The sequence below is a fragment of the Panthera uncia genome (genome assembly GCF_023721935.1).
Source record: "Panthera uncia isolate 11264 chromosome A1 unlocalized genomic scaffold, Puncia_PCG_1.0 HiC_scaffold_17, whole genome shotgun sequence".
In the NCBI taxonomy this organism is placed as follows: domain Eukaryota; kingdom Metazoa; phylum Chordata; class Mammalia; order Carnivora; family Felidae; genus Panthera; species Panthera uncia.
The window spans coordinates 59,459,051-59,471,997 of NW_026057577.1; the positions used below are offsets into that span (position 1 = coordinate 59,459,051).

Sequence of the window (12,947 nt, forward strand, 5' to 3'; positions counted from 1 at the left end):
ATTTCTGTAATTGTTCAGTTTTTGTTTAGTAGAAAAATTTCAGTTATAAATTATATCTCACAAATATCAAAGGCTTTATTTTTAATCTGCTTTAATCAAGTATAATTTACATGCAATAAAATTTCCACATTTTAAATGTATGAATCAAATCAATCTTGACAAATGGGTACATCAGTATAAACAACCCCCCAATTAGGATGTAGAACATTTCCATCTTACCAGAAGGTTCCCTGTGCCTCTTTGCAGCCATTTTCTCCCTGCCTCTGCCTCCTACTCTAAGCAAATACTGGTCTTATTAGACTGTTTTAGAATTTCACATTAATGTAATCATATACTTTTATGTCCAGCTTCTTTTAGCATAATGCCTATGAAATTCACCCATGTTTCTGTGTATCAGTAAGTTTTTTTAAATTGTTCGGTAATACTGCATTGTAGGAATGTACCAAAATGTGTTCATCCATTCACTTGCTGAACATTTGGCTTTTGCCTTTTTTCAGTAAAGCTGCTAAGAACATTTGTATACTAGTTTCTTTTTTTAATGTTTATTTATTTTTGAGAGAGAGAGAGCGAGACAGAGTGCAAGTTGGGGAGGGACAGAGAGAGAGGGAGACAAAGAATCTGAAGCAGGCTCCAGGCTCTGAGCTGTCAGCACAGAGCCTGATGCGTGGCCTGAACCCACAAACTGTGAGATCATGACCTGAGCCGAACTCGGACGCTTAACCAACTGAGCCACCCGGGCACCCCTGTATGCTAGTTTTTTTTTAATGGACATATGTTTTTATTTGGGGTAAATACCTAGGGGTAGTGGAGGTGGAATTGCTGGGTTGGGTAAATATGTACTTAACTGTGTAAGAAACAACCAAACTATTTTTCAAAGTAGTTCCCCCGTTAAATACTCCCACCAGTAGGGTATGAGAGTCGTAGTTGCCCTATGTCTGCATTGCCAGCTCTTGGTATTGCTAGTCTTATAATTTTAGCCCTTACAGTAAGTGTGAAGTGGTGACTCATTTTGGTTTAACTTCCTTTTTGGGGGTTGGCCAGTGATATTTTCATGTACTTACTGGCTATTTTGGGTTATATTGGGTTACTTGTCTGATTGAGCTATAAGAATTAGAATTCTTTCTACCTTCTGAATAAAAATGCTTTGTGAGGTATATGTATTGTGACTATTTCCTCCCAGCCTCTGGCTTGCCTTTTAATTTTCTTGATGACCTTGGAATACCAAAAGGATTTTTTTATTTGTTTGTTTGTTTTGTTATTTTTGAGAGAGAGAGAGAGAGAGAGAGAGAGAGTGAGTGAGTGTGTAAATGCAAGCTGGGGAGAGGGAGAGGAAGAGAGAATCTTAAGTAGATTGCACACCCCTTGTGGAGCCAGGTACAGGACAGAAGGTTTTGTTTTTGATGGTTTTGTCGATTTCTTCTTTTATGGTTAGTGCTTTTTGTGACCTAAGAAATCTTTGCCTACTTGAAGGTCATGAAGATTTTTCTCTTATGTTTTCTTCTAGAAGTTTTATAGTTTTAACTTTAACTTTTGGCTCTCTTACATATTTGGATTAAATTTTTTGGGCATAGTAGGAGTATGGGGATTGAAGTTCCTTTTTCTCCATGTAATTACTAGTTGTTTTCACTTTGGTAGTTGAAAAGACGCTTCTAGCCACATTAAATTATGGTTAGGCTTTACTTTGAGCTTAACTTTGAAAAGTAACCTGGATTTTTATGTTCTTCTAGTAGATATTTTAGACACTGAGTTTCTAGGATGTCATTTTAAAAAGTTTGGTCTCGGGGCGCCTGGGTGGCGCAGTCGGTTGAGCGTCCGACTTCAGCCAGGTCACAATCTCGCGGTCCGTGAGTTCGAGCCCCGCGTCAGGCTCTGGGCTGATGGCTCGGAGCCTGGAGCCTGCTTCCGATTCTGTGTCTCCCTCTCTCTCTGCCCCTCCACCATTCATGCTCTGCCTCTCTCTGTCCCAAAAATAAATAAAAAACATTGAAAAAAAATTTTTTTTTAAAAAAAGTTTGGTCTCAAATGTTATTTATGTGTTAGAAACATAGAGTGAATGGGACAGGAGCTCTAGACGCCCACTGTGCCGATTTGTCCTACTAGACCCAGTTAGAGATGAGTATAAAATCGATGACTGTGTGTGTGTGTGTGTGTGTGTGTGTGTGTGTGTGTGAAAAATTAAGCTAAAGCGTTGGTGGATCATCCAGGAAAACACAAAAGTAAAGACTACACAATAAGTACAGTTCTTAAGTAGTCAATTTTAGAGCTTAGCTGCTTTTGTTTTTAATTTTCCTTGTGTTTAAAAATGATGTTACTGGGGCGCCTGGGTGGCTCAGTCGGTTAGGCGTCCAACTTCAGCTCAGGTCATGATCTCGCGGTCCGTGAGTTCGAGCCCCGCGTCAGGCTCTGGGCTGATGGCTCAGAGCCTGGAGCCTGCTTCCGATTCTGTGTCTCCCTCTCTCTCTGCCCCTCCCCTGTTCATGCTCTGTCTCTCTCTGTCTCAAAAATAAATTAAAAAAAAAAAAAAAGTAAAAAAAAAAATAAATGATGTTACTATAGGTTAGCCTTTCTATATCTTTTTGTTCTCTAATGTTTTTTTGAAGACTGCTATTTAAGTGACTACTGAGTAACTTTTGTTTCTACTTGTGAAATGAAAATGCTTTGTGTCTGTTTAAGGAGCTTTCAAGTATCAGAAATAGGTGAGATGGTATGGAAGGGGTGCAGTGATTTCTGAAATCACCTATTAGCTTTTCCTCCCTTCACCCTTGTTCCATTGGGGTGAAAAAGGTGCTATTGGAGACCTATCTTGGTAGCTACTGGAAATATTCCTTATCGCTGACATGTCTTTTTCCTTTTCCTGTCTTCTCCAGTTACACCTATTCTAAAGCTATCTCTCTTTTTCCCCTTTTCTTTTGAGTATGTGACTACTTTCTTTTATTCTTAAGTAATGGTAATAATAGTAATAATAATAGCAATAGCTAACAATATGTTTTAGACACTATTCTAAGTGCTTTCTATTTACTGACAGATTTAATCTTCACAAATACCCTGTGAAAGAGCTACTGTTCTTTTAACACTGATTTTATAGATGAGGCAACTGAGCAGAGAGATGTTGAGTCTAGGGTTGTATAACTGGTAAATGGCAGAACTGGCATTTGGTCCAGACTTCCTGGCTCTGAAGCACATGCTTTCAACCACAATGTTACATGACCTTTCAGGAAAAACACACAAGGAAGTAACCATTCCCTTCCTTCACCTCTGTTTCTGGACTTAAAAAGGAGTAATGTTTTATAGTATAGTTGACCTATTATTTTGGTTAATATTTCATGAAATTTTCATTCCGTTATAATGCATATTACAGTTTGTATTTCTGTCTCTGGCAATAAAGTTTCTAACAAAAAGCATGTGTGCTTAAAACAAGGTAGCTTTATTTCTAAAGCTATTACTTTACAAACCACAGTCCCACGTGTCTAGTAGAAAGCACACGCCTTCCTAGCATGTGGTTCTTCTTCTGGGAAAGCGTCTTAGAGAAGGTGAGTCTTGGCCCAACTTTTAAATAAGAATGTGCACAGAGGTCTGGGGTATGGTCTGTGGAGATTGTAATGGGCAGACAGTTAAGAAAGGATGGAGGCTTTAAAATGTTGAAGAGAATTCATTGTAAGAGATTTCCAGGGTCAGGGAAGAAAAGCTGGAAAGTCATGACCCTGGGCAGAAATGAATGGCTTCTTGAGGCCCTTGGGCTTTTTCTGCCTCCATTTCCTCCCCTTCACGTTTCCCCTTTCCCTTCGGTTTCCAAAGTTCGAGTATTGTAATCCTCTTATTTTCCTCACTTCATTGCAGAGAAGTAGTTTCATGTCAGGTTTGCCAAGACAGATTGGAGATTTTTTTAATGTATGTATTTTTAAAATTCATTTTATTTTATTTATTTTTTTAAAGTTCATTTATTCATTTTGAGAGAGAGATCACACCCGAGTAGGGGAAGGGGAGAGAGAGAGAGAGAGAGAGAGAGAGAGAGAGAGAGAGAGAGAGAGAGAATCCTAAGCAGCTCAGTGCTGAGTGGCTTTCTATCTCATGACCATGAGATGGTGATCATGACCTGACCCGAAATCAAGAGTTGCATGCTCAACTGACTGAGCCACCCAGGCACCCCAGATTGGAGATTTTTTGATGCATCTTTTCCTTAACAACAACAAAATAAGTAGCAATCACTATAGAAGAAGAAAAAGTAAAACCAAAAGTTTAGAGAAAGCTAAGAAAGTTTTAGAAAGACATGAATTTTCTTAGTACAGACTTCTTACATTAATGTAAAACTTACCTCTTCTTCTTTCAAAGATCACAGCAGCCCTGCATGCTGGCCTTGAATAGTTCCTGGGGTTTGGCCCTCTGTCCTGAGGCCTCATGGAGCTTGCATAGTGAGTGAGGAACTTCTCAGTCCTCCCTTCTATTCCCCATCAGGCCTGTCCTTTGTGGATGGGCCTGGTGTGTTTACTTCCACTCTCTAATCCAGCAGAGGATCTAAATCTGCTTTTAGTTTTTAGTCCCCAATGGCACCTTGGCTAAGATTCTGTCTCCTCCGCTTGGTGAGGAAGGCTGGGAGGAGGGTCCTTCTAGTCTCCAGAATCTCCAGGTACTCTGCCTGCCTGTTGGTTTGATCTAAAGCAGACTTAACCAGCTAAAATCAAACTTTAGGTCTTCCTTGCCTCAGTTCACTGTTGGCCATGTGGACTTGGGTAGAACTTGCCAACTTTCTTAGAAGCTGTGTTATAGTGTCTCCTTCCTTCTCTGAGTAGCAAAAGATTCCATTTCTCAGTTTGAAATCTCTTATTTTGTAGTGAGTTCTTACCAAACATTTTTAAAGTTGAATGTGAACATATCAGCACGTATAAGTGAAAAGCTTGAAAGTAGGCTAGAATCAGGCCTGGCTGCATTTAGGAGCTCTTCTCCTTTGTCTCACCTCCTTGTGTTCACCTTCCTCTCATGTTCCACAAGGTGGCAGGATGGCTCCAGCGACTCTGTCCCTGGACTCAGACTCCAGGGTTCAAGTCCAGGGAAGTAGATGAACATCTCCTGGGAGTTTCTGTATAAATTCTGTAATCCATTCTTTCCTTTTCTTTCGCTTTTCTAATCAACAGTTTTATTTTTTGAAGAGGTAGTATATTCTAGTGGCTCAAAAATCTACAAGAATTTGAAAGATAATGGGGTGAAAAGTCTTTCTTTCATCTCCTTTTTGTCAGTATGGAGCACCTGTCTTTGTCTTATTTAGTGCTTTTTGTCCTGAATTCTGTCTTGCCTGATAATAAAATCTTGTCCCATGTTTTCTTTTTAATTTGCATTTGACTAGTCTATTCATCTAGGCAAGTTTTTTCCGGTGATCCCTTTATTTTTAACCTTTCTGAATTACTTTCTTGTAAGTTTTACTCCTGATTATAGCAGAATTTTTTTTCCCCTTTGTAATCCAATCTGAGATCACTTCTATTTTAATAAGTGAGTTCATCCTATTTACATTTGTTGTTTTGGCAGATATATTTGATATTAGGTTTTTATTCTATTTTTGTATATTTTAAAGACTTTCACCATGTGGCCTATTGTCCTTGTTTTTGTGGGATGATTCTGATATTTGTGGTTGTCTTTATAATTTTAATTTCACATAATGCCCTTAGCCTTCCTATAGTTCCCTACTATAAATGGTGATAAGACTAATGAATTTCATACTAATTCTCATACAGAGACATCGTAACTCTGTTACATGGTCTGTTTTATTCATTCTGGATCTGTGTTACATGCTATCCTCAGAGGAGAGAATTAATCATTCAGCCAGGATGCTTGGAACTCCATCAGTATTTTTATTATCAGTAAGAATACTGTCAGTAGAGGCTTTGTGAGTTTTCCTATAGCAGATTGTCAGCCTTTAACAAGGCTCTTTTTGTCTATAAAAATTATAGTTTCTAAAGTTAGCATAGATCAGAAAATTGGTAAGCTGACATTTGTTTGGTCACAGTTGAACATTAGATCAAGATCTTTGTAGGTGGTCTATTATTCAACACCAGAGAGTCATCAGTTTTATGTTCAAGTTGACATTAAAAGATATTATTGGGTCTGAAGTTACTTTTTTTTTTTTTTTTTTAGTGTGGGTTCCACACTCATTGAGAGTTTTATCACCATTTAATTTTTCAAAAACAATACATTTGGCAACAGAGAGGCATGTTGCATATGAAAAGGATTTTTTTTTAATTAGAAATCTTAATTTAAAACAGTCCAGCTTGGCATACCCCATGTAATGACTGAGACTGCTATTTTGACCATAGTCCTCCGATCCAGCGTAGAAGGGGAGTCACCACCCTGGGCCCAGGGAGGAGCACAGCCTCTGTTTAGCTTCCTTTCCATTCAGGAGGCTTATGCCCTGGCCACAAACAGCCTCTGTAAAGGATGGGAAAGGGAGAGTGTCTTTATAATTTTTTAGACTCAGGTCAGTTACATGACTATAGTTTATTTCTTTAAAATTTTTTTGGTGGAAGGATACTTACTACCCACCTGTAAAAGAGCAGCTGAAACCTAGACTGTTGTTGGAAAAGATTTACACTTCCTCTTTGTGTTCTAGTCTTGCAGTGACTGCCAGTGTGGCTCATGTAGATGACTGTTTCCAGTCTGCAGATTGCCTGTGAATCATCCTGAAAACTCTGTTGAAAATGAAAATACCCCTTCTCCCCTAACTTCCTGCTGAATTCAGATCCAACACATTTGGAGTATGGGATCTGTGCCTTTAATGTGTGTTGCAGGTGATTTTCATGCAGGTATTCCACAGACTGTAGTTTGAGGACATCCAGATCAAGAGTTCTCTGCTTAATGTAGAAGTTTTACTAAAATCTAGTTTGGCAAAATTCTGGTTGGATATTACTCATTATGTACACAGTGTTTAAAGTAGACATTTGTTTTAAAGATAGTGATTTAAATTTACCATAACTTTCTTCAATTAAGAAATCTGACAAAACAGATTTTATAACTCCAACCAGTTTGTGGAAAAATGTTTGCATGAAGATGTTCAATATACAGATTGCAGAATGATGAATTTAACACTCTTGTAATACTTCCATGAAAGCCTTAAGGATAACTAACAAGTCCATTTTTATCAAATTTAATGGGTTTCTAAATCCTTATCTGCTTATCAAACAAAACGTTAATTAGAACAGTAATTGAGTAACCAGCTGCCTCTTGCGTTCATTCTAGGAATTTGTACAAAATCACTGTAGAGCTCATGTAAGGTCATTCACTGTTTTTTGAGTTCCTAAATAATACCTTTACTACAGGCTTCTAAAAATCCAGGTATTAAGGGAGTCTACAGGAAGATAAAAATTGATAAGAGATTTGTTAAAGTTAGTCTGATACTCTCTATCCAGTGGATTAAGGTGAAAAAAATCCTTCTTCAGCACCACAGATGGGAGAAAATCCTCCCTCTTAGATTTCTTCCTGGATCAGCTTATGCTTGCCTAGTCTTGTAGTAGGCAGAACAGAAAAAGCTTTTGGAGCTAGGTATGCTGGCACAGATTTTCTGGGGGAAAAAAAACCCAGTAAGAAATCAGGTTTATAACTTAAGTAGCACAGAACATCATGACAAGGATTATTCAGCATTAGAAAATATGAATAATATATTAAGAAATTAAGTGAGATAAGCCATGTGATTATTTTAACACATGTAGAAAGAGCATTAGGTTAAGACTCAATAATCCTTTATGATGAAACATTTTTTCCCAAAACTGGGAAACTTACCAAATCTTAAGCCAATAAGTCATTTATTCAAAAACTTGTAGCAAGTATTGTACTTAAGAGTGAAACTTTAGAAGGATTCCTATTATTGTCAGCAAGAAGACAAAGGATGCGTGTTAGCATTACCTTTGTTCAACACAGCCTGAAGGTCTTAGCCAGTAGTGTAATGCGATAGGAAAAAGAAAAGAAGATTAGAAATTATAAGGGAGAGACTAAAAAAAAAAAAACGTTTTTTTTCCAGGTGATATTGATGCATACATAGACAATACAAGAAAATAAATTGGAGTATTCAGTAGTTACTATGTACAAAAATTGATAGGTTCTGTATACCATCATAGCTCTCTAGTAAATGTGTTTCCCTTCACAGTAGTATTAATCTGTAACATACCTAGGAGCACAACCAAAGAATATAAAACATGGAGAAAATTACATAACATTATTGTTATGTATAAAAGAGATAGAGAAATTGTACTGTCTTTAACAGTGGGATATCTCGATTTGTTAAGATACTTCGAAATTAATTCATTGTGTATCCATTCAAAATCCTAGTAAGGTTTTTGTGAAACTTGGCAAGATGAACCTGAAATTTATAAAGAAAATCAGAGGCCTATGAGTAGTCAAGGCAATCTTGAAAAGCAAGGTCTAGGGGCAGTGCCACAGATACTGATACCACGCCATGGAAATAAAGGTACTGTGGTCCTGATACAGAGATATATTAAAAGAATGGTGGAACAGGATAGAGAAGCCAGTAACAGGGTCACACGTATATAGAAATATGATATTTATTGGATGCAACATTATGAAGTGGTAGAAAAAGACAATGTTTTATAAACAGTGCTTTGAACATTAATGAATGATCATATGGAAAATCAAACTGTATTTCTAACTTTATACCATCCCCCCAAATAAATTCAGGTGAACTTAATTTGAAAAGCAAACCTTAAAAATTCACTAGAAAATATAAGAAATAATGGAATACTTAGAAGTAGTTAAAAATTAAGAGAGGTTTATCTGGCTTCATGTATAAATTTTCTAATGCTGAATGTAAAAGCAATTTATAGAAGGATAGGTGAAATAAAGTACCACTTAAGTAAAATTTACCACATGAAATAAAACAACATATTGTATAAAAATGCTAAGGTATATTGCAAAGTCTAAAAACCTATGTGGTACTAATATACACCAAATTAAAGATAGTGTTTACTTTTTCAGATGGTAGTGAGATGAATGTGACTGAGGAGGAGTGTGTGCTGTTTGTTTGCTTATTTATTTAACGTAGTGTTTTCTTATTTTTTTTAAAGTCAAAATGGGTGTTTTATTTATTTATTTATTTATTTATTTATTTATTTATTGGGCTCATGGAATATTTATTTTATACTTTGGGCTAAAATCTTATAGTACATTATTTATTAAGCTGCTCAAATATTTCAGCTTTGGCCATTGGTAGTTCTTTCAATTGACTCCTGGTGCCCCTTTGACATACCCATCAATGTGAATTTACATTTTTTTATTACTTAAATTTTTATTTTTATTTTATTATTTTTATTTTTTATTTTTTGTTTTTTTTCTGTTTTATTTCCTATTTTATTTTATTTATTTTTTAATATTTAATTTATTGTCAAATTGGTCTTCATACAACGCCATCCCAACAGGTGCCTTTCTCAATGCCTGTCACCCATTTTCCCCTCTTCCCCACCCCCCATCAACCCTCAGTTCTCAGTATTTAAGAGTCTCCTATGGTTTGCCTCCTTCCCTCTCTGTAACTTTCTTTTTCCCCCTTCCCCCCCTTCCCCTCCTCCCTGGTCTTCTGTTGAGTTTTCCAGGATCCACATATGAGTGAAAACATAATGGTATCTGTCTCTCTCTGCCTGACTTATTTCACTTAGCATAACACTCTCCAGTTCCATACACATTGCTGCAAAGAGCCATATTTCATTCTTTCTCATTGCCAAGTAGTATTCCATTGTATATATAAACCACATCTTCTTTATCCATTCATCAGTTGTTGGACATTTAGGCTCTTTCCATCATTTGGCTATTGTTGAAAGTGCTGCTATAAACATTGGGGTACAAATGCCCCTATGCATTAGCACTCCTGTATCTCTTGGGTAAGTTTTTAGCAGTGCTATTGCTGGGTCATAGGATAGATCTACTTTTAATTTTTTGAGGAACCTCCACACTGTTTTCCAGAGCGGCTGCACCATTTTAGATAAAATGTTCTAAAGCAACATGTGACAAATGTTAACATCAAGTGAATATCCAATAATAAAAGAAATCGGTGAATAAGTTATGACTTTTACATAATATGAAGTATTTTTCAGGCATTACAAACAATTAGCTGTTGCTAGGTCACTTTATGTGGAGAAATTTCCAAGAGTTACTGCTTATGAAATAATACACAGAGCTAGTGTGAAGTCATCCCATTTTTATAAAACAAGGACACGTTTGAGTATGAATGTATATGATATATGCTTGTGTTTGAGCATATGAACATGAAATAAAATTAAGTTTCACTCTAGGCTGTTAACATTGGTTGGTAGTGAGGTGACAAGGGAAGGAGGGGAGGAGGGGGGGAATGGGGAGCTCTGTGCCACAGAAGATGAGAAAGAAAATGTACTAGTCAGCATGGATGATATGGTTTTATGTACTCACATAATCTTAGACACGCATGCGTGCACAGAATTTTACAGAGACTATAGAAGCACTTTAAATGAAGACAGAGTTGACCTAGGGAGAATTTACTGTGTTTGAATGGTGAGTATGGTAGAAACAGACTTAGCAAAAAGCCAACCAGACAAAGATGCCATTTCAGAGAAAGAATTACTTGATGATGTATTTAATTGGTAGAGTATTTAAACAAATGGTGCAATTAAATTAAAATGATGCTTTTCCATTTTTCTCCCTTTTGTATTTATTAAAGTAATTGACCTCAAATTCAATGGGTTCTTGATAATCCCAGTGTACTACTTGATATAAAATACCAGTGGTAAAAGTGGTAATTATATTTTATGAAATGAGACCTTTTAACAGGGAAACTTTAGATCTTTCTCTTTTTTTCAACTTAGGAAGGAATAAAGAATGAATTTCTTTTTTTGGTCAGGCCAAGGCCTAAATACAGATAGTTCCAGTTATGAATAATTATCTTTGAAGTTTTCATTTTTTTCTTTCAGTGTGCGGGATGACAGAATTCGAGTAGAAAGGATGGATAACGTGTATTTTGAATACAGCCATGCTTTCCAGGCAGTTACAGAGTTTTATGCAAAAGATGTAGTTGACATCCAAGGTAAATATTGTATATGTGTTAGCCTTAATGTCCTCAAATACAACTGAGTTGAGATTTGGATAAAGGTGCGAGTTTGATTTTCAACTTAATGAAAACTAGGCAGTTACCGCTAAATAACTGGCAAGAGTAGAGGCAGGTGTTCACTGTTCTTGCACTCATCAAAACACCCCCTGCAGCTTCTTCCTTTGTAGTTATGACTGTTTAGTAACTTCATGTTTTTGACAGATTCATTGGAGTGTAAGGTATTACTGATCACTCTTCCTTTTTGCTTCTCTTAAAAAATAGCCCGTTATTTTCCTTGCAGTTTTGCAGAGTATTTGGTTAAATCTCCTGATAAAGGCCAGTGTTTTGTTAGACTGATTGCCAGAATTTAAATACCAGAACATTAATGACAGGGTCTTAATATGTTAAGTAACCTGTCCTCGCCAGGTATCATTGCTTGATTTGGTCTGTACCTCTCCTTTCTGCTAGTCCAACTTCTGTTAAGTTTCATTTTTATATCCTATCATATGCTATAGGACTGTTACCATTAGACCATAGATAGACCAGTCTCCCCTTGGCCTTCCTACAGGCACCAGTGTCTTGTTAGCATTTCTCTGCCCATCTCCTTTAATCTCTTGGTGCCAGATTGAATTGAGTGTCTGTGAGGGTAACCCATTTCTGACACAGTCTGTATTATCACAAGGGATTGTTGTCTTATGCTCAAGTAAAGACAGGACTAAGTCCCAGGCCTACCATAAGCCACTTTTGGCATCAGATTCACTTGGAAGGGTGGGGGAGAGGAAACCCAGCTTGCTAATAGGGCACTTGCTCCTCTTAGTGGGAATAGCCCCGCACAGGGTTTATAGCTGTGCATAGGGTCACTGAGGGCTGAAGTCGTGCTACTGGCCCATCCCTCCGAGTGACAGCTCAGCTGCAGAGGCAGGAGACACTCATCAGGATCTGCCCAGGTTTAGAAGCCTCATACAGTGCCAACTTCAGAGTCAGTATACTCAGAGAGGACCCAAATTGTAGAATCAGTAATTCTTCTTAGTCCAGGTGCCATTTACTGGTTTCAGGCCATTCTTAACTTTCTTTTTTTTTTTTTTTTAATTTTTTTTTTTTTTAACGTTTTATTTATTTTTGAGACAGAGACAGAGCATGAACGGGGGAGGGGCAGAGAGAGAGGGAGACACAGAATCGGAAGCAGGCTCCAGGCTCTGAGCCATCAGCCCAGAGCCCGACGCGGGGCTCGAACTCACGGACCGCAAGATCGTGACCTGAGCTGAAGTCGGCCGCCTAACCGACTGAGCCACCCAGGCGCCCCTAGGTCATTCTTAACCACCTGCAGTGTTACCTCAGAACACACTGGCACGTCATCTAATTTATCAGATATCCTGGGGACTAGAGATAGAAAGTTAAAAGATGAAATTCTCAGAAGGTGGAAGAGTTTCGTTAACTCTTTATTTATACCTTGGTTTTATAAAAGGCCACAATTGGAATTAATGTATTTGGTATTACTGATTTATAGAGGATATTTTGTAATGTTTTTTATTTCTGAAAGTAGCAAATGGCTATTGCAAAAAAAGTCCAAACATAGTTGTGCATAAACAAAAAAGTAAAAGTCCCTCCCCTCAAATCTTTAAGAATTTTTCTATGTACAAATCTACACATATAACTATATGTGCGTAATTCTGTATATTTAATCTAACCTGGATTTATTCTTTTAACTAATTTTTATTGATGGCCTATTTTGTGAAGCATCACACATACAATAAGGAATAAAACAGACAAAAATTCCTGCCCTTCTGGAGTTCACATTCTAAGGGCGGATACATACAATAAATTTAGTGTGTTTGAAGGTGGTAAGTGTTAACAAAGAAAATAACGCATGGAGGAGGGTGAACTTGAATAGGGTGATGAAGTA

General features: G+C 37.2%; 1 protein-coding gene across 1 annotated transcript in view; it reads left to right on the forward strand.

Annotated features, from left to right (window-relative positions):
• The window catches only part of MSH3 (mutS homolog 3), a 187,079-nt gene that overhangs the window by 45,333 nt on the left and 128,799 nt on the right, over window positions 1-12,947 (forward strand). Inside the window, exon 9 of the mRNA XM_049649725.1 lies at window positions 10,929-11,041. Within this exon, the coding sequence (XP_049505682.1) occupies window positions 10,929-11,041 (113 nt within the window). The remainder of the gene's footprint in view (window positions 1-10,928; window positions 11,042-12,947) is intronic.